This window comes from Pongo abelii, chromosome 1 (assembly GCF_028885655.2).
Source record: "Pongo abelii isolate AG06213 chromosome 1, NHGRI_mPonAbe1-v2.0_pri, whole genome shotgun sequence".
Taxonomy (NCBI): domain Eukaryota; kingdom Metazoa; phylum Chordata; class Mammalia; order Primates; family Hominidae; genus Pongo; species Pongo abelii.
The window spans coordinates 187,347,686-187,369,675 of record NC_071985.2 but is presented as its reverse complement, the minus strand read 5'-3'; the positions used below and the strand labels follow the sequence as shown (position 1 = coordinate 187,369,675).

At 39.6% G+C, this 21,990-nt stretch overlaps 1 protein-coding gene across 11 annotated transcripts in view; it reads left to right on the top strand.

Moving 5' to 3' along the window:
- MAST2 (microtubule associated serine/threonine kinase 2) overlaps positions 1–21,990 on the top strand; it is a 231,966-nt gene that overhangs the window by 137,760 nt on the left and 72,216 nt on the right. For all 11 annotated transcript variants that reach the window (XM_024256155.3, XM_002810886.6, XM_063719085.1 and 8 more), the window contains one exon: positions 19,207–19,298. In XM_024256155.3, the coding sequence (XP_024111923.1) occupies positions 19,207–19,298 (92 nt within the window). The remainder of the gene's footprint in view (positions 1–19,206; positions 19,299–21,990) is intronic.

Here is a 21,990-nt window from a genome sequence, read left to right as displayed (position 1 = left end):
TTTTAAAATTTTCTTTTAGTGTTTCATAGTTTTCAGCATACAAGTCTTATACTTCTTTTGTTAAATTTATTTCTAAGTATTTTAATATTTCTAATGCTATTGTGAGTGGAATTGCCTTCCTAATTTCATTTTTGGGTTGTTTGTTGCTAGAATATAGAAATACAATTGACTTTTGTCTATCTGTGTCAAAGTCAAATAAAAATATAGAGATACATCTCTAAACAAAATGTTTTCTTTGGGAAAACAGAAATGTAATTTCGGGCATACAAACAGAGTAGAGTAGTCTTCAGTGTGTCTACAGAGCAAAGAGAAGGTTGAGGAGTTTTTTTTTTTTTTTTTTTTTTTTTGTGACAGAGTCTCGCTCTGTCGCCCAGGCTGGAATGCAGTGGTGCGATCTCGGCTCACTGCAATCTCTGCCACCCAGGTTCACGCCATTCTCCTGCCTCAGCCTCCCGAGTAGCTGGGACTACAGGCGCCTGTCACCACGCCCGGCTAATTTTTTTGTATTTTAGTAGAGACGGGGTTTCACCGTGTTAGCCAGGATTGTCTCAATCTCCTGACCTCGTGATCTGCCTGCCTCGGCCTCCCAAAGTGCTGGGATTACAGGCGTGAGCCATCGTGCCTGGCCTATGAGGATTTTATTAGAAAGAGAATTGTTGCATATTGTTTTGGAAGAAAAGTCATTGGTACTTGCAAAGTTTTTAGAAGCTGGCAAGCTCTGACTGGTGAATGACAGTGGTAGATAAAACTGGTCTTAAGGTTTTAGCAGGTTATTTTGGCAGCTAGCTTGCAATATAATTTCTGGGTTGGTGCTTTGTGCCCTGAGTGCTTTTCTTTTCCTCTTGTCTTGATTCTACTTGGGTATGACAAGATAGCTCCAACTCACATAATCAGTTTTTCACATATGTATTTGGTGACATGACCAAACTTATTTATATAAGTTTTATTAGGTGTTTTTGTTTTTTTTGTTTGTTTGTTTGTTTTTGTTTGTTTTGACAGAGTCTTGCTCTGTCACCCAGGCTAGAGTGCAGTGGCGGGATCTCGGCTCACTGCAGCCTCCACCTCCCAGGTTCAAGTGATTCTCCTTCCTCAGCCTCCCGAGTAGCTGGTATTGCAGGTGCCCGCCACTGCGCCTAGCTAATTTTTCTATTTTTAGTAGAGACGGGGTTTCACCATCTTGGCCAGGCTGGTCTTGAACTTCTGACCTTGTGATCCACCCACCTTGGCCTTGCAAAGTGCTGGGATTACAGGCGTGAGCTACCGTGCCTGGCTGTTGTATTAGTTTTTTAAAAATTTCTTTGGGATTTTCTACATATAGGATTGTTTTGTGTGTGAATGATAACGGTTTTACTTCTCTTCCAATCTTTTTTATTTGTTTATTCCTTATTTGTTTTTTAATTTGTTTTTTGTTTTTTTATTTGTTTATTCCTTATTGCACTGGCTAGAACCTCTAGTACAATGTTGAATAGAAGTGGTAGAAGCCAACATACTTGCCTTGTTCCTCCTCTTAGGGAGAAAAGCATTCAGTCTTGTTGTCAAATGTGTCTTCTGCATCTATTGAGATGGTTGTGTAGTTTTTGTCCTTTATTCTTCTTGTAATATATTGTAACAAAATTATGAAGAAGTGTTTGGAGAGTAATACATTCGCTGCTAGAACAATTTAGGTTTTCTTTTGTTGAGGTGTGAGAAGTTTTACCCACCATTGCTTTTATAACATCAGTGCAAATGCCAACCCAGTGAATAAGGTAAATGATGTCTCAGTATTCCTGTGAAAATAGTTTTGACTTTGCTGTCCTCCTGAAAGAGTCTCAGGGACCCCAAGAGGTTTGCCAACCATGCTTTGAGAATCACTGTCCAGCTTGATTGTAGTGGGTTTCTTTCTTTTTTTTTTTTTTTTTAACTGAACCAGCTCAAATTTTACAGAATTAAAACATGTATGTTTATAAAGGATATGGAACTATAATTTTCTTAGACTGTTGCTATCTGGCTTTGAATCAAAATTACAGTAATGTTGTAAATTAACTTAAGCAGCTTTTTCTCTTATTCTATTTTCCAGCACTTTATAAGACAAAGACCACTTGTTCTTTTAAAGTTTTTTAGTTTTCTTCAGTAAAGCTACCTGTGGTGATGAGGACATGGAGATGCATAATAGAGTTTTACACTTGGCAACGTGTATTCATGTGAGAAAACTCAGTGATGAGTAACTCAAAGAGGTGCTGAGAATTTGGTGCTTGTACACCATTTCATTTATTTTTTATTTATTTTTTAACTTTTAGGTTCGGGGTACATATGCAGGTTTGTTATATAGGTAAATTGCATGTTATGGGGGTATTATATACCATTTTAACAAAGGATGATTAATTGTGAAGTAACTAGACAAAGGCTTGGGCTGCTAGGGGCAGTAAATTGTGTGAAGGTGACTAGGAAATGTTTGGCAGATAAGGGTTGTTTAGTAATACTTGTCATGTAGATTCAAGTCACTGCTGTCTCCAGTGATAAGAATTATCTCCAGTGATTAAGAATCTTCCTGGTACATGAGATGGAACACCTTTACAAATGCAAATTTATATTACTTTTACAAAAGGGAAATTTATACCTTACTTTTAGGCAGAAAGGGGGAAGGCAGAGAGTTTGCTGCTTCTCAGTGTCTTTAGCTAAAATAGTCCTTATGCCAAAGTGCCATACTTTAGGATAACATTTCCTGGTCCCCTTTAGAAGAATAATACAAGATTCAGTGTCAGTGTATGGAAGCCAATCAATCCCCAGTTCTGTCCTGGAGAACACAGGGAAGGCCTCAGAGAGAAGGAAATTTGAGCTGAGAAGTAAAAAATTAACATATATTAGATATACATTTGGGATAAGGTTATTTAAGTTGAAACAGTAGCATATGCAAGAGAATAGAGACATAATGGTATGGCCTTGTTTACTACTGGATGTAAAGTGTGTGGATGGTAGATTCTTGGAGGCATGATGATGGGTGGGACAAATTAGCAGGGGGCTATACCATGAAGAGTCTTGATTGTCATGCTCATCACTAATTTGTATATTTATTTATTTATTTGGCCATAGCAGTTGGAGGATTTTGAACAGGGGATTGATGTGATCATCTGATAGTTTGGTCAGGGGCATCCAAACTAGAGTGACTCCATCTTGAATAAAGGCCAGATAAAGCCAAACCTCCTAGGTTACATTCCCAAGGGGTTGGACACTGTTGGTCACAAGATGTTTAGGGTTGAGGGAACAAGTTAATGATGCTAACTAACTAAAAGATGCTTATGAAACTTATGAAATGTTTCAGTACTTGAAGAACAAAAAGCATTCTTAGTTTAAGAATAGGTTTTGCTTTCATACAAAATTAGCTGGGCATGGTGACGCGTGCCTGTAATCCTGACTACTCAGGAAGGCTGAGGCAGGAGAATCGCTTGAACCCGGGAGGCAGAGGTTGCCGTGAGCCAAGATCACGCCATTGCACTCCAGCCTGGGCAACAAGAGCAAAACTCTGTCTCAAAAAATAAATAAATAAATAAATAAATAAATAAATAAATAAAAAATAGGTTTTGCTTTAAAGATAATAATGCACTCATGAATTTTTGCTAAAATCTGTAGTAACATAGGGAAATAACAGTACTGATAGCCTGTCACAGCTGATCACAACCCTTTGTAATGAAGTACACTATCCTTAACAACCTATATAAGCAAGCAGTATGTTTAAGGTAGGGGTGTTCCTCCTCTTGAATTCTGAGGATGTCCTGCTCTGTAATAGAGAAGTCTCTAATAAACTTCGCTGTACTCTGTGACACCCTGAATTATTTCCTGCATGAGATCCAAGAACCTGCTCTTGGGGTCTCAGACAAGACCTCTTTTCTAGTGACAGTCTTCTTTAAACATGCTACTATAGCTTGGCTTTGAGCCATGATTGTACCAACTAAAATGCAGAATAATTACTGCCATCACATTCTCCTACCTAGGTAATATCACTCCCTTTCTTGTACTCTTTACATACGGGTAAGCCGCCCACATTTTAAATTTAATTTTTATTTTGTCAAAGAAATATGTGGACATAATTTCAAAAGTCTGTTAATTCCTTAAAGCTAATAAAGGGATTTTGAAATTCCCTTACCCCATTCCTACCATCCTTGATTTTTATTTATTGAAACCAACTACTTTAAATTCTTTTGTCTATTTCAGTGTCAAATTAATACAACTTAATATTATTTCTAATAAAGTCATTGTGCATTATGATTGTCTGTTTTCTTTTGCAACTTTTTGTTTTCCTGAGGGTAATAATTGTCTCACTTTTGCATTGCTTTATATTCTATGTAGCAATCATTTATTCACCCCAAATTTTCTATCAGAGCTGCAAAATGTTTTTCAGTATATTACATTAGATGATTTAATCTCCTAATTTAGTCTTCTCCCCCACCATACTCCGTCCTTCCAGAAACATTTCTTTTAGAGCCTTCTCATCTTCTCCTCCAACTCAGACTGATTATTTTCTAGTCCCCTTGCATATTTATTTGCCATCATGGTATTTCCAGTATCTCTCTCTACTGTGGGTTCTGAATTCCTCAGATCTTCTGCCTTCCTCTTGGAAGCCTCCTATGCTTCTGTGCCACGACTGCCTGTGCCAAAATATGTTGCTTGAGTTCTCTTCTTCACGTATCTAAGTCTCTTCAGCTATGAGCCTCTGAAGGCCAAGGATTGAGTATACTTGCACCTTTTTGAGTATTTTAAGTGCCTGACATAGAACCTTGCAATTAGCTGTCATTAAAAAATGACTGTGGACCTGGTGTGGTGGCTCCTGCCACAAGCCTTTGTAATGCCCAGCATTTGGGGAGACTGAGGCAGGAGGGTCACTTGAGCCCAGCAGTTCATAACCAGCCTGGGCAACATAGTGAGATCTTGTTTCTATGAAATAATAAACAAAATTTAGCCAGGTGTGGTGGTGTGCACTTATTCCCAGCTGCTCAGGAGGCTGTGGTTGGAGGATCACTTAATCCTGGGAGGTCAAGTCCATAGTGGACTGAGATTGCACCACTGCAATCCAGCCTAGGTGACAGAGTGAAACACTATCTCAAAAAGACTGTGTTTTCTGATCATGGCATGTGGCAAATAATACAAATGAAATAAAAAATAAAAAATTGAGGGTAAAAGAAAAAACAGAATAATAAAAAGATAAAAACAATAAAAATGACCATGATACTGGTCTATTGAAAGTGGGGGCCTGGTCCTTATGTAGCGTCTGTACCCATGGCTGCCTCGTAGAAACTAACTGTGTTCTAATCTTTTCTGCTATGGAAATTTGGGTACAGGCCAGACAGCTGGGCAATTTATTGAGGAAGGAGGTAGAAAAGAAGGATTGTTACTAATACAGGATGGGTTTAATCTGTATTAGTAACAGATTAAACTATGTATTAAGTAACAGATTAAAGTATGTATTAGTAACACTTAAACTATGTATGTATTGGGCCAAAATACATAGTGATTACAGGACATTTTGCATTTCCTGTCAACCACTAGCTCTCAAAGCAACTGGTCTAGAAATGTAACCTGTGAGTGGGCTTATAATTTGGAGCTTCCAGAGAAATCCAGAGGCCATGGGAACTAGTAAAGACAAACCAAATATACCACAACTTCCCAGACACTATGTTATCAGGGCAGTCTATACCAGTTCCAAGGCCCATGTTTGTGGAGGGCTTCAAGTAGTGGAAGTGTACTCCATTCAGAGAAAAAAATCTATAGTCTCACTGGCTGTTTTCCTTTGATTACCAAGAGATGTACTGCTTTAAGAATATATTACAAAACCATTATTTCCCTTTCCTTAATTCTCCAGTCTCTCCCATTCATTAATTCTCCAAATAATAAACATGTATCAGGCACTGTCCTGGGCACCGGAAATATAGGCATGCCTAGAATACCCAGAATCTGAGGCAGTGTCCAGTCCAGGGTTTTTAAATTTTTCTCCTATCTCTTTTACCAGGTTGATTCCATTAGAACTGTGTGAATGTCAACTGCAAATAATCAAAGACAGAATTATCTTGTTTTCTTGGTGGTGGGCAGATTTACTAAGGTGTGGTGGAAAATCCTGTCCTCATCTTGAGACTGGGGATGGAGGCAAGTTGCCTGTCATGAAGGGAACTTGCTACTACGTCACATAAATTATTCCAGGGCGGGAGATTGTACTGGCTTATATTTGGCCAATTTCCTCCCTCTCTTTATGTCTTTTCTTTAAAACTCTTGATTCCTTCCAAGTGTTCTTAGTCTATTAAATTCATGGTATCTTGGGCTTGGCATTCCAGGTTTAGACCTGTTTGTTTCTTTTCACTGTAAGTTGTAACTGTTGCAGGAACATGTAGCAGAGATGTTTAGATTTGGCTGGTGTAGTCTGCCCGGGACTGAATTATGCTTCCTTTGCATTGCTGGTGGTCTTTTCTGCTATAATATAGTGAAAGGATTCAGGATTGTTCAGTGTAGAGATAATCTGTACCTCTTTATTTTTTGTCTGGCTCAAGGTAGCGCTCTCTTTATTGTGTCCTGATATAGGGTTGATAGTCACAATAGTAGTCAAGGTGGTCATGACTGAAGACTTTGGTGGGAGCATACTGTTTCCTTAGTCTCTGTCATAGCAGACCTGCTCCCCAATATTTGTGCCTATGTCAAAGTTTTACACCAGTCCCTAGGGTACTTATTGCTGTCCTCTCGTCCATGAAGTTAGGCCCCATAAAATGCCCTTGATTTTCTGGATACTTGACTTTTAAATCATTTGAGGATGAAGCACCACACTAAGAAAGTCCCAGGGCAAAGAAAATTCAAGTTAGATTAGGCCTTCAAATAATGTTATTACTTTATCTTGACTTAGGGAAAGCTACGTAGCATTTCTTAGCCTGCAGTTCCTTGTCCAAATAAAGCGATAATAATAGTCGCTGCTTCATAGGGTGTGAGATACTACATGTAATGCTTTAAACCAGGGTTGTTATAGTTTTACAAGTCAATCTTTTGGCTTCCCTCTGCCACATAGGAAGAATTGTCTTGGGCCACACACAGAATACACTAATGATAGCTAATGAGCTAAAAAAAAAAAAAAAAAAACCAAACACCTCATAATGTTTTAAGAAAATTTCCAAATTTGTATTGAGCCACATTCAAAGCTGTCCTGGACTGCATGTGGCCTATGGGCTGCCAGTTGGACAAGTTAGCTTTAAACCAAGCCCAGTTAGCTCTTAGTAATTGTTAGATATTATCGTTGTTGTTTTAAATTCATAGCTGATTTCAGCAGAACATAAGGAAAACCCTGAGGGATCCAAATCAGAGAGAGAAAACAACACCTAATCAATAGGAGTAGAAGTGCTAGCCCGAGCAGTAGGCAAGAGAAAGAAATAAAGGTACCCAAATAGAAAGAGAGGAAGTCAAACCACCCTTGTTTGCAGATGACATGATTCTATATGTAGAACAGCTGATAGTCTCAGCCCAAAAGCTTCTTTTATTTTTTTGAGATGGAGTCTCGCTTTGTCGCCCAGGCTGGAGTGCAGAGGGGCCATCTCGGCTCACTGCAAGCTCCACCTCCCAGGTTCATGGCATTCTCCTGCCTCAGCCTCCCGAGTAGCTGGGACTACAGGCGCCCGCCACCACGCCCAGCTAATTTTTTGTATTTTTAGTAGAGACGCGGTTTCATCATGTTAGCCAGGATGGTCTCGATCTCCTGACCTCGTGATCCACCTGCCCCGGCTTCCCAAAGTGCTGGGATTACAGGCATGAGCCACCGTGTCTGGCCCCAAAAGCTTCTTAAGCTGATAAACAACTTCAGCAAGGTTTCAGGATACAAAATCAATCACTAGCAGAAAGCACTAGCATTCCTATCCACCAACAATAGCCAGGGAGAGAGCCAAATCAGGAAGGCAGTCCCATTTACAATTGCCACAAAAAGAATAAAATACCTAGGAATACAGCTAACCAAGGAGGTGAAAGATCTCTACAATGAGAATTGCAAAACACTGCTCAAAGAAATCGGAGAGGACACAAACAAATGGAAAAACATACCATGCTCATGGATAGGAAGAATCAATATCATTAAAATGACCATATTGCCTGAAGCAGTTTATAGATTGAATGCTATTTCTATCAAACTACCAAGAGTATTCTTCACAGAACTAGAAAAAATTATTTAAAAAATTATATGGAACTGGGCCGGGTGCGGTGGCTCACGCCTGTAATCCTAGCACTTTGGGAGGCCAAGGCAGGTAGATCATGAGGTCAGGAGTTCAAGACCAGCCTGGCTAATATGGTGAAACCCCATCTCTAGTAGAAATACAAAAAATTAGCTGCGTGTGGTGGTGTGTGTCTGTAGTCTCAGCTACTTGGGAGGCTGAGGCAGGAGAATTGCTTGAACCTGGGCAGTGAAGGTTGGAGTGGACCGAGATCGTGCTACTGCATTCCAGCCTGGGCGACAGAGTGAGACTCCATCTCAAAAAAAAAAAAAAAAAAAAAAAAAAAAAAAAAGGTCATATGGAACCAGAAAAGAGCCCAAATAGCCAAGGCAATCCTAAGCAAAAAGAACAAAGCTGGAGGCATCACATTACCTGACTTCAAACTATACTACAGGGCTATAGTAATTAAAACAGCATGGTACTGGTACAAAAACAGGGACATAACCAATAGAACAGAATAGAGAGCCTATTTTAAAAATCAGGGATTTTAAAATCGTAGGCCACACACCTACGACAACCTAATCTTTGACAAAGCTGACAAAAACAAGCAGTGGGGAAAAGACTCCCTATTCAGTAAGTGGTTCTGGGATAACTGGCTAGCCATAAGCAGAAGACTGAAGCTACATAGTAACCCTCCTTTACATCATATACAAAAATCAACTCAAGACGCGTTAAAGACTTAAACGTAAAACTATGAAAACCCTGGAAGACAACCTAAGCAATACCATCCTGGACACAGGAATGGGCAGATTTCATGACAAAGACACCAAAAGCAATTGCAACAAAAGCAAAAATGGACAAGTTTAATTAAACTTAAGAGGTTCTGCACAACAAAAGAAACTATCAACAGAGTAAACAGACAGCCTACAAAATAGGAAAAAATATTTGCAATCTGCATCTGACAAAGGTCTAATATTCAGCATCTATAAGGAACTTAAACAAACTTACAAGAGAAAAACAACCCCATTAAAAAGTGGGCAAAGGACATGAACAGATACTTTTCAAAAGAAGGCATACATGTGACCAACAAGCATAAGAAAAAAAGCTCAATATCACCGAGCATTAGAGAACTGCAAATCAAAACCACAATGAGATATCATCTCACACCAGTCAGAATGGCAGTTGTTAAAAGTAAAAAAATAACAGATGCTGGCAGGGTTGTGGAGGAAAGGGAATACTTATACACTGTTGGTGGGAGTGTAATTTAGTTCAACCATTGTGGAAAGCAGTATGGTGATTCCTCAAAGAGCTAAAAGCAGAAGTACCATTTGACCCAGCAATTTCATTACTAGGTATATACCAGAGGAATATAAATCATTCCGCCATAAAGACACATGCACACGAATGTTCATTACAGCACTATTCACATTAGCAAAGACATGGAATCAACCTAAATGCCCATTAACGATAGATGGGATAAAGAAAATGTGGTACATATATGCCATGGAATGTTATGCAGCCATAAAGAACAAGATCATGTCTTTTGAGAGAACATGGATGGAGCTGGAAGCTATGATCCTAAGTAAACTAACCCAAGAACAGGAAACCAAATACCGCATGTTCTTACTTATTAGTGGGAGCTGAATGAAGATAACTCATGAACACAAAGAAGGGAAAACAACAGACATTGAGGTCTACTTGGGGGTGGAGAGAGAGAGGAGGGAGAGGAGCAGGAAAAGTAACTATTGGGTACTAGGCTTAATACCTGGGTGATGAAACAACCTATACAACAAACCCCTGTGTCAGGAGTTTACCTATGTACCTGAACACGTACCCCTGAACCTAAAAAATAGTAACAGTAGGAGCCAGCTTTGAAGCTTCCAAAAATGGGGTCAGGGAGGAGATGTGCTAGTCTTAATAACCTTGAGGGGAAAAAAGATGAGGTCTTGGCTTGTTTAGAGTAAGCAATTAGAATTGACACCCCCTACATACAATTAGGACCCTCAAAAGACTTCACCCTCAGTGCAGGAATGGACTAGGAAAACCACTGGCATGTACAGATAAAAAGAACTTTCTTAATCTCATCTGGATTTTGAATAGGGCTTTTAATAAAGGAAAGACATCTCCCTTGAAAATTTCTACCTGTAAGCCTTCACTTAGTTGAAATTAGGGGTTGGAGTTTATACTCTTTGTGTGGTCTAGAAGCTGGTTCTGGGCTGGTAATAACTCTGGCTCATCTGTCAGAAACAAACTTAACACTTCTATTAAGTGACATACCTTCAAATCAGGTAGCATAGGATTCTCATAAATGCAGCTTCACTGAAGGTAAGTTTGTAGTACGAAATTACAAACCAACCAACCAATCTGCCCAAGTGAAAATCAATAGATAAAAGAAACAGTTTGGAACTTCAGAAAGTAGCATTAGAGGGTGGGCACAGTGGCTCACAACTTTCATCTTAATACTTTGGATGGCTGAGGCAGGTGGACTGCTTGAGCCCAGGAGTTCGAAACCAGCCTGGGCAACATGGCCAAACCCTGTCTCTACAAAAAAATACGAATATTAGCTGAGTGTGGTGGCTCATGCCTGTAATCCCAGCACTTTAGGAGGCTGAGGTGGGAGGATCGCTTGAGCCCGGGAGTTCAAGACCAGCCTGAACAACATAGTGAAGTCTCATCTCTACTAAATTTTTTTTTTTTTAAATTAGCTGGGCATGGTGATGCATGCTTGTTTTCCCAGCTACTTGGGAGGCTGAGGTAAGGATTGCTTGTGTCAGGGAGGTCAAGGCTGCAGTGAACTGTGATTGTGCCATTGCACCCTAGCCTGGATGACAGAGTGAGACCCTGTCTCAAAAAGAAAAACAAAGTAACATTAGATATTAAGACTGTAAGATGAGTATATTTAAAATGATTAAGAATATAAAAGAAAGAGGCTGGACGTGATGGCTTATGCCTGTAATTCCAGCAGTTTGGGAGGACGAGACGGGTGGATCACTTGAACCCAGGAGTTCAAGACCATCCCAGACAATATGGTAAAACCATGTCTCTACAAAAAATACAAAACTTTGTCAGGCATGGTAGCGTGGGCCTGTGGCCCCAGCTACCCTGGAGGCTGAGGTGGGAGGATCACCTGAGCCCAGGAAATAGAGGCAACAGTGAGTGGAGATTGAGCCACTGCACTCCAGCCTGGGTGACAGAGTGATCCCCTGTCTCAAAACAAACAAAAAAGAATATAAAAGAAGGAAACAGAAACAAGAGAAAAAAAGACCAAATATATTTGGACAAAAAGCTAATTAGAATTCGAGGAATAAAATATGTGTATTGTGTTGTTGAAATTGAAAATGCAACAGTCTTGTTAAATAATAGAGCTGTGGACAAAGTAAAATTTTTATCAAGAGTGCAAGACAGAAATGGGAAGATATAAACTATGAATGAAAGCTAAGAAATACAGAAGATATGATCAGATGGTCCAACACAGTATGGAGAAATGGGAAGAGGCAGTATTCATAGAGATAATGACTGAGACCTTCCAAAACTGATTAGAAACAAACAAGTAACATCTTGAAGCATGGTGAGTCCCCACTATAATAAATAAAAATAAATCCCCATCTAGATACATTGCAGTACTGCAGAGCCATGAAAACAAAGAGAATATCTTAAAAGAACCCTCAAGAATTCACTAAACTAAAAGAGCTCAGCAAGAAAGTTCACTCAAGAAAATTGAAAATATATGTTCATGCAAAAACTTGTAAACAAATATTCACAGCAGCAGCATCTATGATAACCAAAAAGTAGTAACAACCCAAATACCTTGTCATTTTATGAAAGGATTAACAATTGTGGCATGGAGAATTTATGCATGCCACAACATGCATGAAAACATGCTGAGTAAAAGAAGCCAGACACCAAAGACTACGTAATGTATGATTCAGTTTCTGTGAAATGTCCAGAATACGTAGAGTCCATAGAGACAGTGAATCCATAGAGACAGTACGTTGGTGGTTGGTCGTGGGGAGAATGGGATGGAGAATGACTGCTAATGGGTACAAGGTTTCTTTTTGGCAATGAAAATATTCTGGAATTAGATAGTGGCAGTGCTTGCACAGCCTTGTGAATATACTAAAAATGAATGAGTTGTACATTTTAAAAGGGTGAATTTTATATTGTTGGAAATATATCTAAAAAAAAAATAAGTTAATGGTTAAAATAAAGCAACCAGACAGAAAAAGAAAAATTAAGTACAAAGGAACAGCACTTATGCTAAGAGTAAGCTTTTCAACAGCAATAACAGGAGCCATAAGACTGCAGAATAATATTTTTAAAGTATTGAGAAAAAAGTTACTCTGAACAAGACACTAGAATTATCCATACTTGCTATATTAGCAATGGAAGTGAGTGACCAAAAAAAGACATTTTCAGACTATCAAAAACCAAGAGAACAAAATCTATAGAGAAGATTTATTACTATCAGATCCTCTCTGAAATAATTACTACAGGATATATTTCAGAAACAAAGAAGAAATACATGAGATCCCAAGAGGGAATGTTAAGCAGTGAAATTAGAAAATACATGAGTAAATCTAAGCAAGCAATTATTGTATAAAATAATAATTACTAATTTGGCAATGTAAAAGTAAGATAGACCTGAAATAATAGATTGCAATAATAGGTAAGTTGAAAGGGAGTGGGAGGATTGGAGTTAAAAGCCATCTAGGATCTTTTAATTTTGTTCAGAAAGAGAGTTGAGGTGCTGGTTAACTTTAGACTTTGTTGAGACAAGAACACCTATTAAACCTTGAATAATAACAACTACTTTAGGACAGAAAAAAACAAAACAATATGTAATTTCTAAACCAATAGAGCAGAGGTTAAAAAAAAAAAAACTTGATTAATTCAAGGAGAGTTGCCATCAGACTTGGAGGAAAACTTTACCTTAGAGCAAAGACTTTTTTCCTAGTTCCTCTGATGCCTGCTGCCCTTGCGGGGAATTCTGACTACCTGCTTCTGTGGAAATACATTCATTTGTTGAATAAACACTTGTCGAAAACCTCCTATGCCCTGCGTACTATTTCTAGGTGATTGGGATACCTCTTAGAGCTCACTCTAGAAAAGAAGAAACAGACAGTAAACATAGTTTATGTAGTATGTTAGAAGATGACAAATGCTATTGGGAAAAAAGGTAGAGCAAAAGGGATTCAGGAAAACAGAAAATTGGGAAGGTGACATTAGAATAAAGCCTTGAAGAAGTGAGGGATTTTTGCCATTGTGTAGTTGAAGGAAGGACATTGCAAGTAAAGGGAACAGTTAACGCTGGTCCTAGTAGCTAGAAGTGCCTGTGCAAAATTAGCAGCCTGTGGAACGTTTTGAGCAGAGGAATGAAATAATCAGATGTGTGCTTTAAAAGAATCACTGTGGCTTGCTCATGTTAAGAACAGATTAGGGTAGAAGACAAGAGTAAACCAGAGAGACTAGTTAGGAGGGTATTGAAATAATCCAGGTAAGCAATAAATAATATGTCAATAATAATATGATGGATACGTAACAATATCTCCCTTTATTGGGGAGGGAATATGTATTTTTCTCCCACTCTCACTTCCCTGTCTTAACCAGGACATCTTGGTTGTTACTCTGAAATATTATAGCATCTGGAAGTGCTTGACTGTAACCAGCTCCACATTCTTCTTTATATTGTTTACACTTATTGAAACAGAAGTGATGTTTTCCTCATTCTAAATTCTAAAATGTGGCTGCCAAGTACTATCCAGTCACGGAGTGCTCAAGTTCCTAGGAGCAGCTAGACCTCTGAGATTTGGAGACTGGAGAGGCCTAAGGGATCTGCAGCCAGGCATCTTATTCCACACCCTTTGTTGCTTCACACTGGGAAGCAGGCTTCCTAAGTAAATTTACAGCAGCTCTTGCAGGGGTCAGATTTTCCGAGTGCCTGCTAGTTGCTGGAGGGAGGGGTTTTTGAAGGCTAGAAATGAGCTACTACTCTCCAAATGTGGTTACAATTCAACATGGTCACACAGAATGCACGATATGCCTTAGCCCTTGTTCTTGCTGTTCACTGAGATGACCATGGCAAGGCATGTAAGAAATTGAAATGCCAAGTCTCACTCCAAGTATCCAAGTAACTGGGATGGTTTAACACCAGTCTTTGCATGAGGTAGCTCAGGGGGCTTCCAGGCTACCACCCGTCCGCTGAGAGTTAGTGTACCCGACTCTGCAGATATCTAGTACTTCATCTTACTGGAATGAAAGAATTAAGACTTGCCCTTTATCTTCTTAGGATCCTGGGGAAATGGCCAGAGCCTGTTGAAATGGAAAAATTAGCCAGTTCCTTGTTGTGGATCTCAGTTGAGTCATGGTATCTGTAGCAGAGTGTCTGACCTTTTTTTCCCCTGGCAGCTGTTAAAGATTTGCCAAGTGAGATTATGTGTACCTTTATAAAAAGGCATGTGGCCTGGAAATATGATCTTTAGTGTTTTGGCTTTTATTTTAAATTTTAAATAAGGTTAAGGCAAATGAAGCTGGAATTAATTATCCGTCCCTGAAGTTTCAAGAAATTTTCACTTTCAGACACAAGGATTTAGATATAACAGTTTGATTTACCTTTCATAGGCCAGGTATACATGTATCTTCTTTATTTTAATCCTTGTAACAAATCATACTCATCCATTCATTTAACAAATATTTATTGAGAGCCTACTGTGTGCCAGGCAGCGTTCTAGGTATTGAGGAGTGCAGCAGTACACAAAGCATACAAAAACCCCTGCCCTCATACAGTTTAATTTCTGATGAGAAGAGAGACAACAAAATGAATGTGCAAAATATATACCATCATATATATATTGGGGATTAGTTCCAGGACCCACACAGATACCAAAATCTGCAGATGCCCAAGTCTGTTATATAAAAGAGCATACATAATATTTGCATATAACCTATACACATCTTCCTGTATACTTCAAATCATCTCTAGATTATTTATAATATCTAATACAAAGCAAATCTATGCAAATAGCTGTTATACTGTATTTTTAAAATTTATATTATTTTAAAAGTTTTAAAAAATATTTTCCACGCATAGTTGGTTGAGTCCATGGATGTGGAACCCACCTGCTGACTGTAGTGTGTTAGATGATGATAAGTGCTAGGAGAAAAATGTATCAAGAAAGGAGGATAGAGAGTTTGGGAGGGGTTGCAATTTTAAATAGAATGATCAGGGAAAATTCACCCAGAAGGTTGTACTTGAGCAAAGACCTGAAGGAAGAGGGGAGCAACCCTCGAGGCAATCTGGGAGAAACATAGGCAAAGGAAATCCCAATTGTAAAGGCCCTGAGATGGGTGGCACGCTTGGCATTTTCTAAGAAAGGTGAGGAGGCCAGTGTGGCTGGAGAGTGAGCAGGAGGGAGAGAGGTCATGGAGAATCCAGACCATATAATGCCTTGTAGGCCATTGTCAGAACTGGCTTTTTCTCTCAGTGAGACAAGGAGAATTTTAAATGGAAGAGGGACATGATGTTGCTTACATTTTAAAATTTTTGTATAGTTTTTGTATAGTTTTGTATAGTTTTATTGAGGTATGACTGGAATATAATAGATTGTATGACTGTGATAATGAACATGAAGATAATGAACAGACCTGTAACTCTCAGAAGTTTCCTCATGACTATCTATAATCCATTCCTTGCTTCTCATTGAGCAACTACTAATCTGCAGTCTGTCACTATAGATTAGTTAGCATTTTCTATAATTTTATATAAATGGAATTGGATCAACTAAACAATTTGTCCTTGTGAGTCCCACCAGTGAAATTTCTTAATTGTGGTGGGTCAAATTCAAATTTTATTTTTTTAGTGGTTCTACTTTTGAGAACATTTTTATTTCATCTCTCCCAATGGATAGATGTTTATTTCAAGATACATTGCAACCTATTGTCAACACTTCAAACCTGCCAATCATTGACTTCTTGAAGGAGTGTAGTTTGTTATCTATGGCTCCTAAATGTTCCTCATATCACCAACCCTTACTGTGGGTGGTACAATGCCAGTATAAAGACAGCTATTCATGAAAATTTGTTCATTGCAATTGCCAATCAGCATGAGTCTGTCTTTGAAAGGAATATTTTTGCACAAAATCCAGCATTTCCCTGAATAAGTTGCTTCATCTTCCCTTGTTATGGTCTATGGAAGTCACAGAGAGAGCAACTACTGCTATTACTGGAATTTCAGTCCATACTATGGTCAGTGTCCACAATTTCTGTCACAAAGTGTGCAAGCATTACTTTGAACTACATCCGATACAGCTTAGTGGTTTAGGTCATTACTTGCAAATCAGTGAGTCCTGTTTTAGCCGCAAAATCAAGTGTCACTATAGCCATGCTCTGGAGAGAGAAATAATGGGCTTTTGGTATGGTGGATACACCCATCAGCCAGCTATTGGTTATTTGGAAATTGTTGGTGACTGTTCTGCCCAAACCTTGCCACCTATTTTGCAGTGCCTAGTTGAGCACAGTTCATATCACCTCCTGGCATACATACCCAAAACATCTAGTGCTATTGAAATAAATGCAAAGCAAAGTGCAAGACCATGAGAGGAATTCGTCACAATGTGTTGGACTCGTATTTGGTTGAATTTATGTGGGATGATTGACTTGGAAATAATGTTTTCAATTCCCTTTTAGTGCATGTGTCAGAACAATCTCCTGTTAAGTAACATTATGTTTGACTTTTGTTTTTAGTATATTTTAGTATAAATATCCAGGGACAAATTTTTTGATTGAATACACCTGAGAGGCAAATTGTTCAACTCATCCATGAAACCATACAACGTACTCTTTTTTTGTCTGGCATCTTGCTTTCAGCATAATTATTTGTGAGATTCATCCATTGTGTGAATCAATTGTTCATTCCTTGTTATTGCTGAGTAGAATTCCATTATATGGATATACTGTGATTTGTCACTCATCTGTTGGTGCATATTTTAGGTGGTTTGTAGTTTCGGGCTTTCACAAATAACAGCATATAAGTGGATCCTGCTATTTTATCCAGTCTGACAATCTCTGCCTTAATTGGCTATGTACTTAGAACATTTATATTTAATATGATTATTGGTATGATTGGGTTTAAATATGTTATTTGTTTTCTAATTGCCCCAACTGTACCTGTTCTTCTTTTCTGGCACAATCATTGGCTCACTGTAGCCATAAACCCCTGGAGTCAAACAGTCCTCCTGCCTCAGTCACCCAAGTAGCTAGGACTATAGGCATGTGCCAACATGCCCAGCTAATTTTTTTTTAATTTTTATGTTCTGTACAGATTTGAGGAAGGAAAAGGGGTATTGGAGGTTTAAGGAGAAAATGTGAATTAGTTGTCTTGGAGAGTGAGCAAGCACATTACTCTGGGAAATATGCTAAGATTGTCAGGCAGTAATGAGGCCCCACTTGATGTTTGTTACTGTGAATATAAAGACACATCAGCCGGCATGATTCTGGGTTTTTCTTCAGTCACTCTAAGTTTCCAGGTGCAGTTGCAAAATAGATGGAAAGCTTGGTTGTAAAGGGTTGGGATTTCGCCAGGACTTTGGTGTCCTTGGGAGGTAGCAACGTTTCACTTGGAGCTAGAATTTAAAGCAGACACTCAGAAGAGAAATTGGGGACATAGGCAGTTTGCTGGTGACATACTGAGTTCAAGGAGGCAAAGTATAAGCTTTTCTCAAAGGTTCAGAGTAGTGGGAGACTGTCAAGTTAGAGAGTGGAAGGCTGGGCATTCCATGGTGACTGAGGTAGTTAGGGGTGTGGGAATGATTGGATTCCTTCTGATGGTTTCTTAGGGGAAAATGGTTATCATTTCTACTGATAATCTCTTTCTTGAGATTGATCTCATTCCTTCCATCAGCCCTACAGAGTCTGGCTGTGGCCTTCCCCATAGCTTCTATAACCTACTTCTTTTTCTGTCATTCTCCCCTCCTGTCATCCGCTCTTGACTTCTTTGCTATTTCTTGAACATCCCAAATTTGTTCTTGTCTCAGTGCCTTTACCTTTACTTTTCTCTCTGCCTCTCAGCTCTACTTTTGTCTGAGTTCTTCATATCATTCAGCTCTCTCATCAGATTTCACTTCCCTAGTTAGCACTCCCACACCAGTCTCTTATTTCCTTTCTCCTTTTCTCCCTCTCCCTCCCTCCCTCTCTCTCTCTCCCCCTCTCTCTCTCCCCCTCTATCCCCCTCTCCCTCTCTCTCCCTCTTTCTGTTCTTTCTTCCTCTTCCTTTTCCCACAGCACTGTTCACTCCAGTTATGAGGATAGAGACTGTTCTTTTGTTCCCTACTGCTTCCCTCCTAAAACACTGCCTAGTGTATAGTAGGTGTTCAGTAAATATTTGGATGAATATAAATGGCAAACGTCCCTAATGCCTTCAAAAGATAGGCTGACTTTCAAATAAATTGATAGAGACTTTTCAGTAATAGATGTTGCATGAAATGGCTTTTCATCACCATCTGGTTTTCTCCAACCAGAAGAAAAAGCTTCAGGCATTAATATGTAGTGGAAAGCCCGTTTATAGAAGAAACCCAGGCCTGTTCTGACATTTATTCTGAAATGAGAATATTACTTAATTCACGGACTAAGCAGTTCTAAAAATAATAATTTCATAGATTAAGTTAATAGTTTTGGGGGGTTCTTAGAGAATATGAGAATATTTTGACTTGTGCTTTTTATTTTGTAAATCAACTTGCAGTGGTCATTCTTCATTAGATACTGTTTAAAACATGGTTGTTGCCCGTAGGGAGCTCCTTGTGTTTGCTTAGGAAGTAAAACTAAACATTGGAGAAGCACAGTGGCAATACAAGATGAAAGTCAAGGCAGTGAAAAAAGTTATTCCAAGGTGGAACACAGTGCTTTATAGAATCTAACTGGTGCCGAGTGTAATTGCTGACCCAGTTCAGTTTAAAGAAGTATACTGTGCAGCCCGTGAAATGGTGTCCCTCTTTAGTTCCTTAAAAACTACTCAAGGTCTCTGGGCCCATGGTGTGGCCCTATTATAATTCATATTTTGTTTTCATTGCAGTTGTCGGACAAGTAACCGCAAGAGCTTGATTGTGACCTCTAGCACATCACCTACACTACCACGGCCACACTCACCACTCCATGGCCACACAGGTGAGTGCTTGAAGGTTAAGAAAGGTTGAATGAAAGAGTGGCCACAGATGCCCAATTTCTTTCCTACTTCTCATGTTGTGCAGTTCAGTATATTACATTGTCACTTTACTTGGCTGACTGAAGCAGACAGAGCTCAGGGGCTTGCTTTCTGTACGAGAATGAGTTAGCCTGCTTTTGACTCTTAGTTGTTTCTTACCTTGTTCTCTCAACATTCCTTTTAGTCTTGTACATATCTTGGGGCCAGATATGTGTCCTGGGTTTATGGCCTCTGTTCTAGTGTGTTCTAGTGTGTTACAGCTCCATTTGTCTTGGGCCATTTGATGAGGAGTCCACTAATATTTTGTACTACCGTGCCCAAGGATTAGGGCTCACAGAGAGGGTTTTTTGTCTAATGGGACTCCTGTTAACCTTCCTGCACTTAGATTAGGAGATAACAAAAGCAAGAGGAGTGTGTGTTGGTTTGTTTGTTTGTTTGTTTGTTTTTAAATAGAAATGAGGTCTCTCTGTGTTGCCCAGGCTGGTCTTGAAATCCTAGGCTCGAGTGATCCTCCCACCTCGTCCTCCAAAGTACTGGGATTATAGGTGTGAGCCACTGCACCCGGGTTGGAGGATTTGTTTCATAACGATACTGATATTACATATTGGAATTAAAGCAAATGACCTCATGGATTCAGGCTGCTCTACCCCTGGAATATGGGCTCTTCCCAACAGTATAAGGACTGACTTACATGGCTCTGAAGAATAGATAAAAATTATGAGGCAGCTGGGCACAGTGGCTCCCGCCTGTAATCCCAGCACTTTGGGAGGCCGAGATGGGCCAATTGCTTGAGCTTAGGAGTTTGAGACCAGCCTGGGCAACATGGCAAAACCCCGTCTCTACAAAAAATACACAACTTAGCCGGACATGGTGGTGTGCGCATGTAGTTCCAGCTACTTGGGAGGCTGAGGTGGGAGGATCGCCTGATCACCTGAGCCCATGGAGATTGAGATCATACCACTGCACTCCAGCCTGGGAAGCAACAGAATGAGACCCCATCTCAAAAAGAAAAAAAAAGAAAAAAAAATATGAGGCTTGCATTGATTCTGGCACATTGTCCTTCCCAGGAGAGGGGCAGAAGAAAGATCTCATCGGAGTCAGCCATGTGCTTCTGTGTAGAAGGTATATTCTTGTATCCCAGGGGAACCAGGCCACGGGACTCAGCTTTGCTGAAAGGACTGCTGCACTTCTATGCAGTTCATTGCTACACTCTTTATAATGGAAGTTCTAAACCTACAGTTAGTGGCAATTGACAGACTTAGAACTGTCAGAGCTTGCTGCCTGGGCATAGAAAGCCATGGTCACTGTTGTCCTAAGCCTGGACCTTGTCTGTCTTTGGGTGTTAAAGCAGGATATCAAAGCAATGAAATGGGTCAGCATCAGGCTGAGTAAGATGGGTATATTCTCCATGGATTTGTTTCCTTGCTCACAGTTTACTGTCTTTGGAGGGAGAAAGTGAGGGTACATGTGGAGTATTTGAGGGTCCTGAGAGTCTGGTGATTCTGAAACTGAACTTTGTCCTTGGGAGAAGGATCTCACCTTCTTTGGCTCAGATTCTCTTAGCCTAGAAGCCAGCCTTTTAGTGTGATGATGGCCCCTTTCCAAGAATCAGTAAATCTCTCAATCACAAGCTGTCACTTTAGAAGATACCACCAAGAGTACAGGGATCCCAGGGAATTGGAGACATACTTGACCTTTAAAGCAAAGCTCTCATTGTGCTTAGGTGCTTTCCTCTAAAAAAATTGACTGAGATTCGCTGGATTAGCTCAAACGGCACATCCTAGATTTTTAGAGAAACTCAGCATACATCTATCTGACCTGACCTTTTTATCATATAGGAATAAATTTAACATGTCTAGACCTTGTATATAGTTGCACAACTGTAATGTGAGTACTGAGCAGTAGTTACTACTGGCTGCTCTTCTCTAGATGATTATCTCTCTATTTAGATTCTCCACAGTTAGCATTTAGAACTAAATCTTCCTACTCAGGTGGCTTTGATTGAGAACACCACCTGGCCTTTTCAGCCTGCCTGGATCTGTAGACTCCAGCTTTGAGTTAATGTGTGTGACATGGTTAGTACTTTACAAATGTTAGCATCTGTATTATCTCTTAGCAAATCACTGCAGAAAATCTAGGGGGCAAGAATGGACATAAAAGCCCAATTTGTGACTGTAGACTATACTTATCCAGCTGTTGAGACAGGCAGCACTGATTGTTCCACACAGATCCCACATGGCATTAGATTATATCCTCAAATCTTTTTTTATAGATATTTTTTATTATACTTTAAGTTCTAGGGTACATGTGCACCATGTGCAGGTTTGTTACATATGTATAGATGTGACATGTTGGTGTGCTGCACCCATTAACTCGTCATTTACATTTGGTATATCTCCTAATGCTATCCCTCCCTCATCCCCCCACCCCACAACAGGCCCCGGTGTGTGATGTTCCCCTTCCTGTGTCCAGTGTTCTCATTGTTCAGTTCCCACCTATGAGTTAGAACATGCGGTGTTTGGTTTTTTGTCCTTGCGATAGTTTGCTGAGAATGATGGTTTCCAGCTTCATCCATGTCCCTGCAAAGGACATGAACTCATCATTTTTTTGGCTGCATAGTATTCCATGGTGTATATGTGCCACATTTTCTTAATC